Raw genomic sequence first — 18,333 nt, forward strand, 5'->3', positions numbered from 1 at the left:
AACACCAAAAAGTTGAAAGGGATGAGTCCGTTGGGAATGTCCCAGCAGTTGTTAGGCTCCTTGCCTCTACAGCTGGAGCAGTGTCAGCAGCACTCAAATGGCCACAATCGCCGTACAGTCCGCAAGAGATCAACAGCACAACAACTGTGAAACTCACAGCCATTTGGATTTTGCTTTGGTGACAAAGGCAATCTGTTTTTCCTGTCGTTGGAACTATGCTGTTACTTCTGCAGTCAGCTATAGGCGGATGTTTTTCTTTGACTAAACTAACTGTAATGGAGTCCCTCAGGGAGAGACAATCATGTGCAGTGTTAGGCTGGACAAAAAGATGCCCTCTTGTAATTCTGCGCAGACAGTTGTGTAGAAAAACATACCCCTGAATGCCCTGGGGTGGACATTCCTAAAATACAAAGAATCGACTCTTTCAAATACTACAGTATTACTACAGGAATACTTCAGAGCTAGCACTGAATAACATAAGGCATGTACTGAAATTTAAAAAGAAAAAAAACTCACTATAGATGAATGACTAAGAAAAAACCCCACAAAATTGCCAATGAAATGGAAAAACACACACACACAAAAAGCACACATACCTGGTTTGCAGCGCATGTTTCCACACCTTATACCCCTATTTAGTGTGTTTACGTTGGCCTGATCATTATGACTTGTATCCTCCTGCTTTGTGAAGGCAGTTCAAGTTTACTCAGCCTTTTGAATTATTCAGTAATTTGCAGCTATCTTGGGCTGCAATACGCTTCCTTCACAGGCTGCAGCTAGTGCATGTATTTAAATATTTAAAACTTGTTTTTTTTTTTCTTTATATTGTGCACGCCATGAAAGGCTGTCACCAAAAATAACCTCTTAAACTCCTTTGGTATTATCATTAAATAAGAAATCAGTAAATAGAAAGAGACAAGATCCTATTTTTAAACGGGAAGTCTAAATATGAGACATATACGGTGCTGTGGGTTACCACCCCTTGTTTCTCTCAGAAAATGTGAAATAGTTGCAGAATTTCTTGAAACATATGCAAACGCACACAGAAATGCAGCATATAAGGCAAAAACAGAATTTCTAACAAGCCTGAATGTGAGTATTTGATATGACCACATTTATTCTTCAACACAGCCTGAACCCCTTAGGGAAGTTTCCTTGTAGTTCCTTTATGTAGTCTTCAGGACTAGTTCTCCAGGCTTCTTGAAGGACATGCAAAGCTCTTCTTTGGATGTTATCTGTTTTGGAGTTTCTTTCTGTTCACTGTCAAGATGATCCTACACTGCTTAAAAAATGTTGAAATCCTGGATCTGGGGGGCCAATCCATGACTGAGGTTTTACTGAACTGGCACTGTGTTTTGGCTCCAAACCATGATGGAGCCTCTACCATGTTTTTATAGATGGCCGTAGATACTCACTGTTTTAGCTCCCTCCTGACCTCCTCAGTACATATTGATGATTTGAAACGCAAATTTCAAATATGGATTAATACCTCTGGCCAGATTTTTGGTCCAGTTGTGTAATTTCTCCTTGAGACTGTTTTTTCGACAGATACCCTTCCACTGTGACTATTTCTAATGAGACATCATTGAACGGTAGATGGATGAGCTGAAGGGACCGATACGTCTCTCAGGTCCTGTGTCTTTCTTTCCTAAGCACGTTACATTCAGACACTCGTCATCTGTTGTGTATCATTTTTTAGGCCTCCCACTTCTTCTTTTGTTCTCTACTTTGTTCAAATCTTGTAAGGACACGCACGTTTTCAGCTAATGGCTCTTTGGGAATCACTTTGTTAGTGCAAAAATCCAGTTTTATGCCTGTTAAACTGTGTTATTTTTGGATTGTTTCATAGATTAAAGTAAAGAAATGACAACAAATTATGTGTTTTTGAAACAGGCTGTTAGTAACAAAGTGCCTAACTTGTCTCTTACGTGTCAACATAACACTGGTTCATCCCTTGAGTTATGTGCCTTTTGCATGCTTAAATGAGTCACAGGTCAGTGTTAAGTGGCTTAACAAACAATAAACATTCCTCTGAAAATGGTCAGGTACAAGGACTGGACTGAAAATGAGTGAAAAAGCAGCCAATGTACAAAGAAAAACTTTCAGAAGAAAAGACCTTCAGAAAGTCTGGAGAACTATTGCTCAAGACCACTTTTAAAGACAAATAAGAAAGTCTGGCTCCTTGGAAGTTAAATATAGAGAAATGACAAATGAGTAAAGACTTTTGCACATGCATAAATGTAAAACAAACATGATTTTTTTTTAAACTTACGCTGTATTTCAGTATGAAAAAGATTAGACTGCAGACTAGTCTTTTTGTTTGGAGCAAAGAACAACAGAACATTAGAAGTTAATTATTCATTGACACTAAAAAAAACAATGTGGCCCATCTCTATTAATGGCATAGAGTGTAAATCAATGTTGGAAATCTGCACTGCATACAGTTTATCCATCATTCCAACTAAATTGGGGGAAATAATTCTGGGCTGTTAACTTTGTTATATATAGATTTTGCATTCTTTACATCGATCAACAGGTTAATCATATCACATATTAATTAATATCACTTCGGATTAATACATGTGAACGGCATAACTCACAAACTACTCAGGTAACCTCTTTTTTTTTTTTTTTTTTTGATCAGAAGCCTCGTGAAGCTTCTTGGTTTGCCCCAATACTAAACTGGTTACTCTTTTCCATGCGTCTGATACTTGTTGTTTCTGCAGCCCGACAGAGCACTAGATTCACTTTTGGTTGATAATTCTTATGAACAGAATAATTGCTTAAAGCTGGAGGCTTGTGGTCATGATTGTGCTCACACAAATTACTCTTGAGATCAACACTGTTTTGGCATATTGCAGAAGTAGTCTACTATTGCTCAGTCCTCGGAGGGAGGGCATAGCTGGCAGGCACACATTTCGCTTGTCGATCTTCGTAGCTGCAGGCGTATCATGGAAGAAAACACATTCCATAAACATTCCATAAACTGGTTTATAGGCGAGAATGGAGCTCCTCAATCACAAGGTATAAAAGGTTTGTGTAAACAGCTTAACGTCTTCCGCGACATCTTTAGCTTTGGCTCTAGCTTCGGTTACTGTAGAGCACCACACAAGTTTTTAAGTATACATACATGCGCACTGTGTTTGTAATGTCAGTGACACTGTGGTGGAGAATAGGAGTTAACACAGTCTTACTTAATCCTTAAAATAAAACACAAACACTATAATCAAAACACAAATGCAACTCTTGCTGTTTCATTGGAAATTATGACTCGATGTACCCAAAGCCGTGTAGCTTGTTTTGGCTGGAGAAGGAGAGGAACAGTATCAACTGACAGTGTAAAATGTCAAGAAAGTGCCAAGTCTTTGGAAGAATTATAGTGCAGCTTATTATTGCTTCTTATTATTGGGCAACAGTAAGAAGCAGGTTGCATTAAGCAGTGGCAAGCATGACTTCATTTGTGATTTGTTTATTTTAGTATTCACAGCCTTAATTTGACTTATTGCAGCAGCATTTTTTTTAACCTACTCATCAGTTAACCATTTGTAGCTCTGGGCGATTCTTCATTACACTGTCACCTCAACAAATTGTCCGGTAGATTCACAGGAAACAACGTGGAAATAAAAAACAGTATGGATGATAACCTTTCACTGAGGCTCTCGCTCTCTCTCTCTCTTTGGCCTTCAATTACTATAGGCCTCGGGCTACTGCTTCACTCTCATCAAGCATCAGTTTCTTGCAGTCTGCTGGTTTTATCAGTAGATTCCGGCAGGTTTTATTTAGTCACTACTTGATGACAGACGTACCAGCGTTTTGTACTTCTTTTTCGGTCATGTCACGGTAGTAAAATTTGTTCAGTCACTGGAAACAGAGTGTTGCTTAGAACGTGGAGCACATTACTCTCAGAGTAGTTTATTTGTTTTGTTAATTTAGATATCTCACATTTCAGTTCACCTTCTTAAAAGGTACATACAGAAATAGTTCATCCTTTCCTCATCTGAATCTGAACACTTACTGTTTTGTGTTTTGTTTTTTTTTATGGGGAATGCATGCAGATCGAGGAAGAAAGAAATTCCCAGCTCGATGTTGTTGCTTGCCGGTGCTTGTGCGTGTTATCCCTTTGGATAATTGGCTAAATTTCTCTAAATACATTTGCTATAATTCTGAGTCTGCAAGCATATGCACGCTTTCCTACGTCAGCTGGTTGTAGGATGGCTAGCTTCAAAACGTGCCTGCATTTGCGCCGTGATTCAAGCATGAACACTGACATGCAGCCTCTGTAAGATTTAATAGACTGAAATAAACATTTGTCCGAAAACTGTGTAATATGACAGCCAATTATGCATTTTAGCAAAGAAAGCTGATGGTGTCCATGACAGGAACTTTAACCAAAAAATAAACAAACAAAAACAAAATGATAGGGAACAAAAGGACCATGGGAAGGGCAACGGTGTTTGTGTGCAGCGTGCCGAAGTGTTGAAAAGAGGGGCTGCTGGCACTCCTGCTGGGCGCCTCCCGGTGTGTTTAAGGGACGTGTCCGGCCATGTTCACCCCACACACACAGTACATATCCTGAGAGAAGGTTTGTTTCCTCAGGTATGTTGTAGGTGTGGATTGATGTGTGTCTTAACATGAAATAACTTTACACAGAATGGAATGGCTTGTTAGCGGTGTTTGGAAGTGGACCAAGATAAAATCCTGTCTCTCTCAACAGGGGTCTCCGACCTTGGGACAGATGTTTACTTTACAACAGAACTAACGAACGCAGATTGGAGATAAATTGCCTAATTCTGTGGTCTATGACTGAACGTAATACCGAGGAGGAGCTGATAGAAGATTATGACGCTGCTGACTCACCCAGCAATAACATGTCGACAACTCAACCGTTGTATTCCTCAGTATTTACAATATATATATACACGGATATTTCATTCCTCACACCATAAGATGACTAGATACTTGACGCCCACGCTCAAAGCAGTCCTTGTGTGCCGTCCGACAACTGGTCTACAAACTGTGACGCCATCAAGTTGTAAACTGTGGACATTTTCCAGTGGAATGATTTGGGAAGTATGACGTAGGATAGTAAACCCCCCGCCCCAACCCCCCAAGGTGTTTCAGAAAATTTAGGCAATCATTAAAAATTTCTGAAATTCTAAAAAGGTAAAAAGCAAGCATGTCTGTTTGTGATTACTCCTGCGCGTGTGATGCATGCCGGGGCGTGTGTTTTCGTCGTTGGCTGTTCCTCTGTCCTTTAGCCTTGCTTTCTTCTGACCTTCCACCAGTGCTCCTGCTCATTATTGTGTTGCTCTAATCTGGAGGGGACAGGACTGGGTGCAGAAGTGTATTTATCTTCCTGCACAAATAGGACCTCTTTCCGTCTGGTCGTTGCTCAGCTTGTTGTTGAAAGATAGCGAGCAGCGTAGAGCAAGCTTCAGTGTGTGTGTGTGCAGAAGGAAACTGAGATGTGTCCCAGCTGGCCCACAGACCAGCACACTACCATCACCTCGCTGCAGCAAATGCAGACAAAAGAGGAAATATCTCCCTTGTGATACTGATACCCCTTAACTCTGGGGGTGTTTTACCCTAAATGAGAACGCAGCATTCCTCACAGTGGTCTGTTGTACTTGTAAAAGCCACTAAGATCAGTGTTACAGAAAGTCCCTGCAGTGTGAGCCCCGTAGCCTCGTTTCCGCTTTTCCCCCATCACATCTGTTGGGATGTGTACTTTTACTACACATTGTCTAGGCATGTTTCTTTTCCTTCCCTTGTTGTCTTCATGACATTAGGCTTAGAAGCGAGGAGTTATCATACTGCAAATGGCCATGGGCCAGGAAACCACTGTAGGCAAGCCAGCAATACAAAACAACACAAAACGTACCTTGAAAAATATCACGGTAGATGACTTCTCTGTTTGCCCTGTTAAAACTGTGAAAGGTCATTCTGGTTAAAATACTGGGTAATTATTTGACCTTAGTTTTGCATTGCAGTCAGTGAAACTCTGACCCTGTCTCCAGTGTCTTAGCATTTCCTTTTTATCCATCTAAACCTGGTATAGCATGATATTATTATTATTACTTGGCTTTTTGAGCAATACTAAATACTCTTGGCTGAAATTCAACTATTAGAATTTAAGCTAAAGCTTTGGTACCGCAACTCCATCACTAAGCTGGTGGTGGCTTGCCTTGAGCTTGAGCTTTAGCTAGCTTTGACCTCCTTCTTAGTGCCGGGGTTGTCAGTCGCTGCTGTGCTCGGCATTGGATTTAACTGCTTGTAGAGAGTTAGAGAGAGAGTTTTTTTTCTGTTCGTGTGTGTGTGCGTGTGTGTGTGTGTGTGTGCCTTTGCAGTCATCTTGTCGCTTCGCGATGACCCAACCACAGCCTTGGCTTCCTGTCAGCTACATCTGGCTTGCCAGAGCTCAGTGTGAGGCCATACTGGCACCATCAGCTGGGCCAGCTCTCTTGCCCACTTATCAAATTCACTCAATTTGAGACCACCTTGGTCTGGGCTCATGCCGCCAAAGCATGATCTAAGCTTACACATGCGTAGTGGCCTGTTTTCCAGGAAAAGCCCAGATTGGTGAAAAACAAACAAAGAGATAAGACCGAGTCTCGATAAGCCCAAGCTCAGCCACGAATTGCAAATGACTTGACCAAGGAGCTTCAGTGTGTGTGAAACACTTCAGTGTCCCCATTGTGACATGTTTGTGCTTCTCTAAAAGCACATTCTGGAGATAAAGAAAAGTGCAGAGCACAAAAGGAATTTGATTTGATGTGAAGAATGCAAAGCAGAGAACGGATGAGCGTGTGTTTTTCAAGGGGGGGGGGGGGGGTTGCTGATAAGAAAACAACCTTCCCGTGTTTTCCCATGTGTACATTTATGTTTCGGTTTTAAACCATGTATGAAAACGTCATTGGTGGATTCACTTAAAAAAAAAAAGTTCAGATATGTTTACACATGATTTATTTCAATCCGCAATGTAAATGTTGGTCAGTCATGGAAATTTGGGGGTATTGGTGTTATTATTGTGTGGTTATTAATAGCTCTATATGTATTTCATAATTCTATGTAAGATGGGGAAATTTGTTTTTGTCAGTTTAAGAGCTAAATTGTGCGCAATGGAAAAACCCCACTATCTTGTGATTCAGATGTGGCAAATTAAAGGTCCGTTTTAGTAAACTACATGCAAGTGGTTTGTATTTACTACACTACGAGTGGAAAAAGGTCAATTTGAAATGCATCAGTGACCCACGTGCATCTTTTATTTACATGCGGATGCACCTGTGTGTTTGCATGCGTATGCGTACGAGCGTGTTTGAGGGGGTCTGTTTGTATTTGAGTGTGACAGTGTATACTTTGTCAGCCTGAAGACACTTAGATTGAGTGTGTGTTGTTCTCCCTGGCGAGAGCGCACATATGTGTTTGCGTGAAGACCTCGTTCTATGTGGGTGTGTGTTTGATAAACTGTGAGAGCATGTGGGAGACTGTTTGTCTATTCATCTGGGTGAGAGCAGGAGAGATAGAGCAGAATGAGGAGGTGGAAGAGCAGATCTGCTTCCAGCCTCTATCTTCAAGTCAATCTGCTCCGTCACACAAACCTCTTTATGTCTCCTTTGGCAGAAGGGAGGGAGACAGGCAGAGAGAAAGAGAGAGCGAGACAGACAAAGAGACTCAGAAAATAAATATGTTTAAATGGTGGATGAATACAAGAGGAGGAGAGAGGGAGAGGGATTCAATCAGGCAACCTTAAGAAGATAGAGCGGATTTTTTTGTTTAAGAGGATCAAAGTCATACTCAGCTACTCAGACAGCATCTGTCATTTAAAATGTTTGTTCTATTTTAATCTCAGCAATGAGCTATTCTTATCCAGCTGAAAGGATGTGGCTAGCGAACGTGAAATTCAATGACTTTAATATTTATTTTCATCATCAGGGAGCAGAAAATTGTTTTACAGAGTTTGCCAGTTTAGCCCCACTGGAAGTCGAGAAGCAATTGACATCCTCTACAGCTTTCTGTACAGTTTCCTGCACACACATTCAATGCACGCACAATTTTTCTCTCTCTCTTGCTCTCAAGCACACATAACCCCACACTTCATCACATTACCATGAGCAAGGCCAAAAAAAAAAAAAAAAAGGAATCAGTTTTCAGTTGTGAAACAAAGGAAAAGCACACACAACAGTACATCTGTGTGAGTAGGTGTTTGTCTGCCTGCAGTACAGGCATTAAGAGCAAAACGTAACATAAATCAAAATCTGCTTAATGGTAGGTCTGACACTAATGTATAGCTGCCATTCTCTCTCCTCTTCCGTTCTGGCAGCCGTTCAGATTAGGAAGACAGTCGGATAGAGTTGGGAGGCACAGAGATCAAATCTGGTGGCAGGGTTGGACTGTTATTGCAGTATCATGCCCCACCGGCTGATGAGTTGCTGTGCTCGTCTCTTGTTCCTCTCAGCCGCAATCAAACCTGTCACAGTGTGAGTCAGCGTGGCCGTAAGTGGGGAAGATGCCTCTTGCCATTAAATCAATCAGTTATCAGACACACCAGTCACATTTTGTCCACTGTGGAGCCACATCTAAAGCTGTGAGAGGCGTCGGTGATGTCACGTGTCTGTCAGAGCGAGCTAGTGAAGGATGGAGACTGGTACAGAGCGGGAGAACTGAACAAACTGGGAGGCTAAAGAGCTGAAATCTCATTTTCTCAGTGGCCTTGAGAGTGGAGCATGCTCAGTGCTGATGTTTGTCATCTCTCCCTCTCTGAGATGCTACTGCAGTGCTTCCCAGCAGGCTTGGCACAGGCTTACTCATGGACATCTCTCTTATAGAGCGATACAGTGGCCAGGCTGCAGCTGCTTGGAAGATGCTTCCCTCTGCGTTTCTTTGTTTCGCGGTGTTGCTCCGTCCCCCCACGCCCTCTTATCTTACCTGTCTTTCAGTTCAGCCTCCCTCACTCTTCCTCCCATTGTATTTCTCGCACATTATCTCCTACTTTCTCACTAGCATCCTCTCTGCTTTCGCTCTCCCGGTCTCTCATCCTCTCTCCGCCCCTCCACATCCCTCTCTCACATACTCTAGTTGCTACCTTTAAGACTGCGGTTGCCATGGTGACAGCTATGTGCTGCAGAAACGTCAAAGAGCTGAATCCACACAGGATCACTTCCTTGTTTTAACACTTGTGTTCTTTGCTGTCGTTTCCCTCTGTTTTCTGGCAGCTCCCCTTAAATAACAGACGGACACGCTTGATTTGAATGCATCCAACCATTTTGCCATGCTGTAAATGAGGCAGCAGAAGCAACTTGTGGCTTCTTTTCTGTGATCCCGATCCCAGCTGTTGCTGAGCACGCTCATTAGTAACACTCAGATTTGGAATCTCCGTTGACCTTGGCGCAGCTGACCTTGAGAAAACAGCCCCTTTCTGGGAACTCCAGATGTCACCGACATTGATTTGTGTCACGTCTCCACTCCACTCAGCAGCCCGCAAGGTGACATTAATCGATGGCGTCTCGACCCTTCTCGGCTGTTGCTGGCCACACGTTGTCCGCTTGTGCAGGCATTTGTAGCACATGCACATGAGCAAACAGCAGCTGTCAAATTCATGCAGACAAATCTGGGTTTGCTGCAAACTCTTTGGTTACTACCACACAGCATGTCTTTATTTCAGGCACAATGTGTTTTTTATTCCAGCAGCACAGCTCAGCGTGTGGTCAGCTGAGGAACAGATGCCTTGTTAAAAAGGTAAATGCAGCAGGTGGGGCTGTTTTTTGTCATCTGTTGAAAGGGACGTTAGTTTCACTCACTCTTTCATGCTTTTTTTTTTTTTTTTAACCCTGTCTTCCCTTCTCTTCCTCCATTACTGCTGTTTTTTCCATGCTTTCTATTTATTCTAGCTCTTTTTTTACTTCTGCTTCTCGTAGAAGGTTTTGTCCTCTTTCTTCTCCCCCTTGCCTTTGCCTCACCTCTGTCAATCAAAAATATAGATGTTTGTTAAAAGCAGGCACTTTACCTTGCTTTAAGTCCTGAGTATACACTTTGCTGGAAAAGAATAGCAGACAGATGTAAACAGTAAAACCTAATGGCTGTTTAAAGCCATTATGTCTAAAGAGATAAACTCTTGTGCTTATGAAAGGGCTTTTTTAAGGAGTATCAGAATGATGACGTGCAGGTATGTTGCTGTTACGAGGCTGGAGCTCAGCTCCATCATGCAGGGAAGCTATCTTCCCTTTTCTGGGAGAAGCAATGAAGGGGTTAGGAGACAACCAGAGATGGGATCTATGAAGCATTTATGGGTAGGGCATATATCTATGGAGGATCTATGTATGAAGTTACAGAGGTTGGCTCCTTTTTTCTTTGATTTCTTAAAGTTTTGCCACTCCCACACTGGTCTATTGTGTCTCTCCACCTACAGACCCTAATCCAAGGACAGCCCACGGCTGCTGAAAAACAGCAGATGCTTTAGAGTAGTGTAGAAAAAAAGAAAAGAAAAAAGAAGAGATCTACAGGTTCATGACCATATTTGAGTTTGGGTGTGTAAAATGTGAGTTTATTTCAGACTTCCATTGTACTCCATAAGGTCATATACAAAACGCTAGACCTTGTTCAGAGCTTAGGTTCTTAAAAACATAATTTTCTCACAGTGTGTTGTCTACTACAAGTCCGCCTCCCCTCACTTTCACGTGCATGCTCATGCAGTTCTTGCATATTTTATGTAACCGTCCCAATGGGAGACACTTGTGGCAAGCAGGCGATTGTAAAGCTCATTCGTTTGCATCCACACTCTACGCTGCAGATTTTAGCACGCGTTAAAAGAAATGTTTACAGAACCTAAAGGTACATGTTGCTGTCCAAGATCAACATCACACAAATGCCCCTATAGCTAAATACAGTACACCCTCATAGGTGATGTCATCCTGTGTCATTTACATCTCGTGGCTCCGTTTGAATAGATTTTGAGATCTTAGAAGAGCATGATGAGCGATGCCCTGAGAGACTAATCTTCTCCCAAATCTGCATCAAGTCATCCTAAAAGGCATGCTTTTTTTTTGTTCCGATGTCACAAATACTCGCGTACATGACAGATGCGTGAATCGCAATCCCACCCACACTCAAGCAGTTCTTTGAGCAAGTCTCATCTTGTAGGATAGAGGCGGAGGAAGTGCATTTTGAGACTGCGGGGCGGCGGCGGGAAATAAAGGTGGTAAAGGGGCAGTTTTCTGTGATACTGAATCCCCTTAACAGTCCACAGCTTCAACTGCTGATTTGTTATATCACTGAGAACAAGAGAGGGAAAGCAGAAAGAGCCATTTGTTTTTGAACTAGAAAAATCTCCACCTTGAACCTTACTGGCGTGTCAAACACTGGCCTTGAATCGACCCCTCCAGGTTCCTTGCCCACAGCTTATGCCACTGAGTGAGCTGACCTGTTAAGACATGACCCTTCGGCTGCCCCTTTCAATCCCTGCTGCTGCCGCCTACTCCCAAGCGGCGTCAAGAATCCTCTGAGGGCTTGACTGAGACAAACCCCGGGATGGTCTCACATGTGACTCATGTACCGATTGTTTTTTTTAAAACATGAGTTTCATTGAGTCATTGTGCTCTTGTTTCGATGGCAAATTTTAATTTTATTTTTTTATTTATTTTTTTTACATAGTCACATCTTGAGTTATGTCAACTAAAGATAACAGATTAACTGATGTTGTAGTTATGTTCACATTAAATGCTGTTTCACACAAATACAAAGAGAAAAAATATCCTTTTTATATTAAAGTCAGGCAGGACGGTGATTGCCTATTTAATATTTAAGTTTCTGCCACTTTTGGAGCCACACATGTACCTCTACTGACTTTCAACTTTCTCCATTTTCCTAAATTCCTCTAAATTATGAATCCCTAAATTCTTTGAATACACAGAATGCAACAGAGGCATGAAAAACTGAAATGCACATTCAACTTTAGGAGATAAGGAAATATCAGACATTTTATTTTGACGTTCTAGCATTTTTGTGGTGACGCACTTTGTGATATTTATCTTGAAAGGCGCTGTGCGAATAAAATTTTACTTTTACTGTAAAAACTGTCATTGTAATACTTACTGCTGCGTGGACATTGATGACACCGGGCTAACAGCGGCAGTGAAAGGCAGAAAGACACCCGGAGACAAGCTCAAACTTGCCTGTAACACTTAGAGGTACTAACAGACAGAGAGAGGAGAGGAAGGGGAGCAGACCGGCAGAGCCGATTTTTGTGTAGTTCTGCAAGAAGCAGTCTGTCGCCGATTGGGATCTGACATTTTGGCACCTCGCGCACACACCGCTCTCTTACACGCATCCACTGAATCTGTTTTCAACAAATGTTTAACAGATGTGAAGTGTTTTGGGACCCCAAACATCAACCTGGTAAGGGGCAAGTCTCCGCCTGAATTATGTGGCTGAGGTCAGCAGTGCAAAGTGGACAGCTTAACTTGTCTCACTTCACTTTCTGCACGCTTCATTACAAATGAGAGGATGCTGCTGGGACACGAGAAACAGAGCCACGGAGCTTGAATGGGCTAACTTCAGATTTTCACGTGTACTCCCTGGATCTCTCACTTTGTCCTCAGCTTTGGCTTCTGGGCCTGGAAGACGTTTTACTTATCTGATAGATCCAGTAAGACAACAGTTGATTGCCTTAAAGCAATGGGAAATGCTTTCTTTGCCTCCCCCACCTTTTTTCTTCCCTCCTCCTTCTACAGTATTGCCCCTTCCTGCTCCTCTCTCTCCCTCCTCTTATTGGAGCCAGTTTATATAGGAGGAGAAACGCTCTAACAGGCTCAGAGTCTGGTGGTGCCCACTTGCCACACGTTCCCAAAAAGGACTACCTGTTTTTTTCCTAAGGATTTACTAACATCTGACAGCATGACAGAGAACGGAAAGAGGAAAGATAAAAAAGGGAGAAAGAGGGTGGGTAAGAAAGGACAAAAGGAGACAGAAGGTGATCCCACTAAAGGTAAAATTAAATGACAGATGATTTCTGTGTAACGTGTGTTCCGCTTTGTGTGTGTGTGTGTGTGAGACAGAGAGAGAGAGAGAGAGAGAGTGACAAAGAGAAAGATTTGGAGAACGGGAACAAGTGAGATTAAGTTTGCGTTCTGCAGCTTTATTACGAAAGTGTGGGAAAGTAAGTATTCCCTTGGCTTGTCAAAGCTTGCTGCTAGGTTGTCACATGGAAAAGACTTCTCAGGTGGTCAGCTTGAAAGAGAAACATCTGGTTTTGGCAGCACTTTGGGATTGCATGAAAGTCAAATGAAAGGACTTGTGTATAGAATAAGCTTTCAATTAATCCCTGCGCCTCACATGACCAAAGTGTCGTTTTGTTAAAAGGTCTCTGAAAACTGGTGACTGGCTACAACATGCTTTAAAGGTTTGTGTTAGTTCAGAGTTCACCTCCCGTATCACGGTGCTTTATACTTTTAAAAGCAGTGCGTGCAGCTGTAAATCATGTTTCATTACACAGTCTTTAACAGGGTTAATAATTTAAGGGTTTAGCCGTGTTTTCAGTGCTCATCAGAATTTTAGTCCGTGGTGAGTCATTCAGTGTGAAAGTGTCTCCGTATTTTTGCTCGAAGCCACTTATGAAATTTGAATAAAATGGAAGCTGTTTGTCTTTCAGAGTCACTAAGGTGGCGACGTGCTTGCTCAGTAGAGGATCCTACAAGCTGCAGCATGTCACTGTAGATTGACCTCAGGTCATGGGGAAGCACAATCCCTATTTTAGTGGCATCCAAAAACAAAACTTTGTTTATTACTGTAGCCACTATGTGTCATCTTCCGTTTGATCAGATACTCTATTTTAGGCTCGGTCTCTTCATCTTTATAGTCATTTTAAAGCCACTGATCTCAGTTCTGTCAGCTTCCAACAGATAACCATCAAGACTAGTCATATGATTTCCAAAAAACAACCCCAAAACAGTGTGTTTACACCACTTAATTCTTTAAATTGCACTCCTTTCATCCTAAATATGCTATCGTAGCTATTCTTGTCCTATTTACTTTATATAATCGTTCTATTACACATGCAGATCTGATCATATAAATAATTCCCAGTCGTCATTCCAAGTGTGATTATGATCTATAAACATGTCAGGTAAACAGCTCCCCAAACGAAAGTGGACTTGGAATATTTGCAGATTATCTTTGTGTGTGTGTGTGTGTGTGAGAGAGAGAGAATTTGCCGCACAGCTGCTGTGCACACAGAAAACAGCTGCATGTAATGTGTATCTTCTAGTTTATTTTTTCTGCTTGTCACAAAATGAATGGAAACAAACTGTGTTTGCCTGTTGTGGTGTTTTGCGCAAAGCATTTAATGTTACTGCCGCGTGTTGATACATGGCTTATGTCAGTTTTATATGAATCCCCCAGAGCACAATCATTTGATTTGTGAATCATCATTTTCTTGGTAAAAATTGGATTCATTCATCACAGAGACGGGTAAATGGCTAACCTGCGCGAGGCGACGCGTTCACCTGTTTTAAAACTGAGCTTTCAAAGTAGGTCAAAATGAATATATTCACGTGGGTGACGATTACTGTATACATACTAAAGGTACTAGCACAACATCAGACGTGTTTTATGAGCCTTGGCTCCAAAATGAAAAAAACACTCCTTTCTGTTGTACTTGGAGAGAATCAGCTTCTATAAATTTCCTCAGTCTGATCTGATTCCTTATGAAATTTTGCCAGCATTTAATAACCATTTTATTATCAGATCTATATGTTGTCATCTGTTCTACTTTATTTGTCTTTGTTTAGTTCAAAACAGAATACAGTATGCAGATATTCCAGCTTGCTAACTTACAGCGCACTTGCAGCATACTTGTAATGTAATGCTAAGACTGCCTTGTAGATTACCTATCTGCTGCCTATACACACACTGGAATATGGTCACGTATTGCTGGATAACGGCTGGTCTTGGTGTGACTGTCCTCAATCAATCACAGACATTACAGGGTTATAAAAATAAGACAGAATTCTCCCGGGTTCCTCAGCTTCCCTGAAAATGAAATTTTACATTTTATTTTAAGCATATCATCTCACAGTAGGTACTTGTCAGCTATAATTACTTTTTTCAGCAATTGGACTAGAAAATATTTCAGTGTTGATTTTAGGGAATACTCCTGCTACAGTGTTACATGACGACTTCCTTTCACATCTCTGCCTTTGAGGGCTACGTTTATTGTGTCTGTAAGTTGACACTCTTTGGAGAAAATTGCACAAGTTTTCTAATGAGGCAGGTCTAGGGTGGGAAAGGCAGAACTTCTACAGGTCCCGACAAAGACATTTCTGCTAAAGCGTTGGTCCTCGCTGGCAAGTAAGACACCAGAGCAAGGGGAAAACTGGAAAAGTATTTTATTTTTCACAGACTTCCTCCTACTTCTAATACCAAGACAGAACAAGGCATGCTCTTTTTTTTCTTTTTCTTTTTTTTGGCTTGCGTGCCTAGTGAGCGTGGTAATAATTAGTTATGGAAATGAAGAGCTTATTCCTTCATTTTGTGCCAAATGTTTTTTTGCCATGTGCTAACACCCACCACACCTTTAAATTGAAGAATTCTAGAGTCGTCGTCAAGTAATCTAATTTATGGCAACCAATAGTCAGAGGAGTTAATGGTGAAAGATCAGACAGCCTCACCTTCTGATTCAGGAGTGATCTTGCTTCTTACAGCTCTTACTGAATATATTTATTTTAATGTGCTATTACAAGCTCCTGCTGGAAACAGGAAAAGGATTGAGAAAATAAGTAAGACGATATCGATTCTAGATGATAGAATACAATAAATCCTCAATAACTGTGCCTGTGTTTATGTTAGGTTCGCTGCCATTCTGCAAACGTCTTATGGAAAAATTGTCTGAAAGAAAACGGCTTAAAAATAACTTATGATAAAGTTTAAGTTTGTGGGATATCAGAACTGTCTTCCCATAAAAGTAGACCTCTGCATCCCATCTTTTTGTCCCTCTCTGTCTTTACAATGTTTGTTCACCAATCTCAGTAGCTGGGGTTAGGAGACCAGCAGCTGTAGTAATGGCTGTAGTCAAATCCTTACAGCCCTTTGAAAGTGTATTACACATCTAGCAGAAACAGAGTATCATGGGCATCCTGCTGGAATCTCTTTCCAGCTGCTGCCCTTGTTTGATCTATCAACACACGAGAAGCTTTTCTTTCTTCCATCTTGCTTTCATTTTATTGCTGTTTGGCTTTCCAGACCTTTTTTCCCCCCCTTTTTAAAAAAAAATAAAACAAAATTCCTCACCCTTTCAGGCAAAGCTATAGATAGAGACTCAAGAACCAAAAATACCCAGGCATGGTTTAAAGCGTCGAATGGAGGGCCGGAAGTAGTCGAAAGCTTCGTGGAGCCATGTAGGGAGGTGTTGATGCGAGCATCCCTTTCGCATTCATTCCCATATCGATGTAAAAATACTTCTTGGTAGAATAAACAAATGTCTTATTTAAATTTGTTATGCCATGTCATATTTAAATTACACAGAAGGCGGCAGCTTCTGGGATTCAAATACCAAGGAATTCTAAATTTGTGTAAAGCATTTGCATGGCGCTTATCGTGGCACAGTTGGGGCATTGAAAATAACAGTAACGACTATGGTTATATTAATGGAAACTTCCTGAACATAAATGTCACTTACAGCTAAATAAGCACAGGGTAAGGCCCTAACATGGAATTATAATTTTGTTTATTTATTTTTTTCAAATTTATATGCTAATAGTGTAGTGGTTTACACATGACAAGCGGAAGATTCCCAGGATCCCAGGAGGAAACAATATTGCCTTTGGGACTCTGTCAGGAAGGGCACCTGGGGTAAAAACTTTGCCAAGTCACACTTGCGTCACTACCTACTGTAGCTTTTGTGATGTTAGCTTACAAAAGAATGATAAATAAATTACTTTACTACTCTTTAATTAGCGGTAACTGAAATGTATAAAACCTCAGCAGTACAAAACAACTAAACAACAATTAATGCAATAATCAATAAAACATTAATGCAAAATGTCCCAGTGGCAGGTGGGTCACACATTGGCTTTAACATTTTGCACATGACTAGGTATCATTAGCAATTTCTGGCCAACAGCCTCTGTGGTTTGTTTTTTGAATAAAAATTTTAACAACATACATCAGTTTTTTCTTATTAGATTAGGGATGCCCAATGGGATATCCTGGTTTTTAAGGTGGGCTGTGTCACTCTTAACCATTCAAGACCTGAACCATAATGAAGCGATGATTCTGGACTGTGCTATAGACATGATAGAAGAAATTGTAATTTTTTTATATACACATATATTTTAATGTTGCAAACAAAATTCTATAGTACTTGGACTCTGAAACAAACATGGTTTTGCAAGCACTGCACTGGCAAGCATGGAGGAAACATTGTGAAACATGGACTGGTAAAAGTTTACCTTTTGTGTGTTCAACTGTAAATAGAAGCCAGTTCTGCTGCTTGTAAGCAAATCTAAATGGAAGAACCTCTTTTGGTCCTTAGTGAACCAGTGCGATAATCCAAAATACAGATGGGGTGAGATAAGACCTTTTGAATTCACAATTGCATCTTCAATGTTTAGTCTATTTTTGTGCCCTGCTTTGGAGTCTTGATGACTACTGACTGACTACTATATTTAACTCAAGTGCCAGCATTGAATTCATAGGAAAATTACTAGAAAGGAGAAGTGATTAAACCCAGGATTCATTTACTCAAAAGAGTTTTGAATTGCAGTCATTATCACTTCTGTCAAACGTTCATTATTCAGAACAGTAGTCACAATTAAAATCTGACATACAGTGTTGGTAAGAGAGAGGTCACATATAAACAATGTCCCAGATAATTATTTGGTGAAAGTGCACTAGATGTGCTGGGAGCCTGTTGAAATGATCTCTTTGAACAGATGTTGAGTTACAGTGACTAGTGTGAGGTGCTTGAAGACCATTCCCACATGCAAAACCCATTTCTCTGGCTGTCTCACCATGTAATTTGTCGTTTGACAACGTGCAGTGAAGTGACATAACACCAGAGTAATCAGGGATACTTTGTCTAGAAAGGAAAACACAAAGGCATGCCTCAGATTCCTTGTCTAAGCTCCTGGAAGTAAAACAGAATCGTTCACTCAATAAGAGCACTGTATTGTTAATTCATCAAGTAACTTTGTTTCTGAACAACTCTCTGGGCTGAGGTTTCCAACTGTTACCCAAGACATGAGCTGTTGACACACCGGATAGGCTTCTATTCTCAAACTGGGTTTTTATAGTCCATATCTGCAGCTGCCCCTGTGCTTCAAATAGAGAAAATCAGGCTGTTGT

At 41.2% G+C, this 18,333-nt stretch overlaps 1 protein-coding gene across 4 annotated transcripts in view; it reads left to right on the forward strand.

Moving 5' to 3' along the window:
- The window catches only part of nrg2a (neuregulin 2a), a 77,787-nt gene that overhangs the window by 13,995 nt on the left and 45,459 nt on the right, over positions 1–18,333 (forward strand). The window contains exon 1 of one of the 4 annotated variants that reach the window (XM_035911689.2): positions 12,701–12,979. The exons of the other annotated variants lie outside the window; for them this stretch is intronic. Within the exon in view, the coding sequence (XP_035767582.1) occupies positions 12,889–12,979 (91 nt within the window). The 5' untranslated portion in view covers positions 12,701–12,888. Of the gene's footprint in view, positions 1–12,700; positions 12,980–18,333 lie in introns of those variants that run through there. 4 annotated transcript variants of the gene reach the window in all.

The sequence above is a fragment of the Neolamprologus brichardi genome, chromosome 10 (genome assembly GCF_056152115.1).
Source record: "Neolamprologus brichardi isolate AB-2024 chromosome 10, ASM5615211v1, whole genome shotgun sequence".
NCBI classification, from domain to species: domain Eukaryota; kingdom Metazoa; phylum Chordata; class Actinopteri; order Cichliformes; family Cichlidae; genus Neolamprologus; species Neolamprologus brichardi.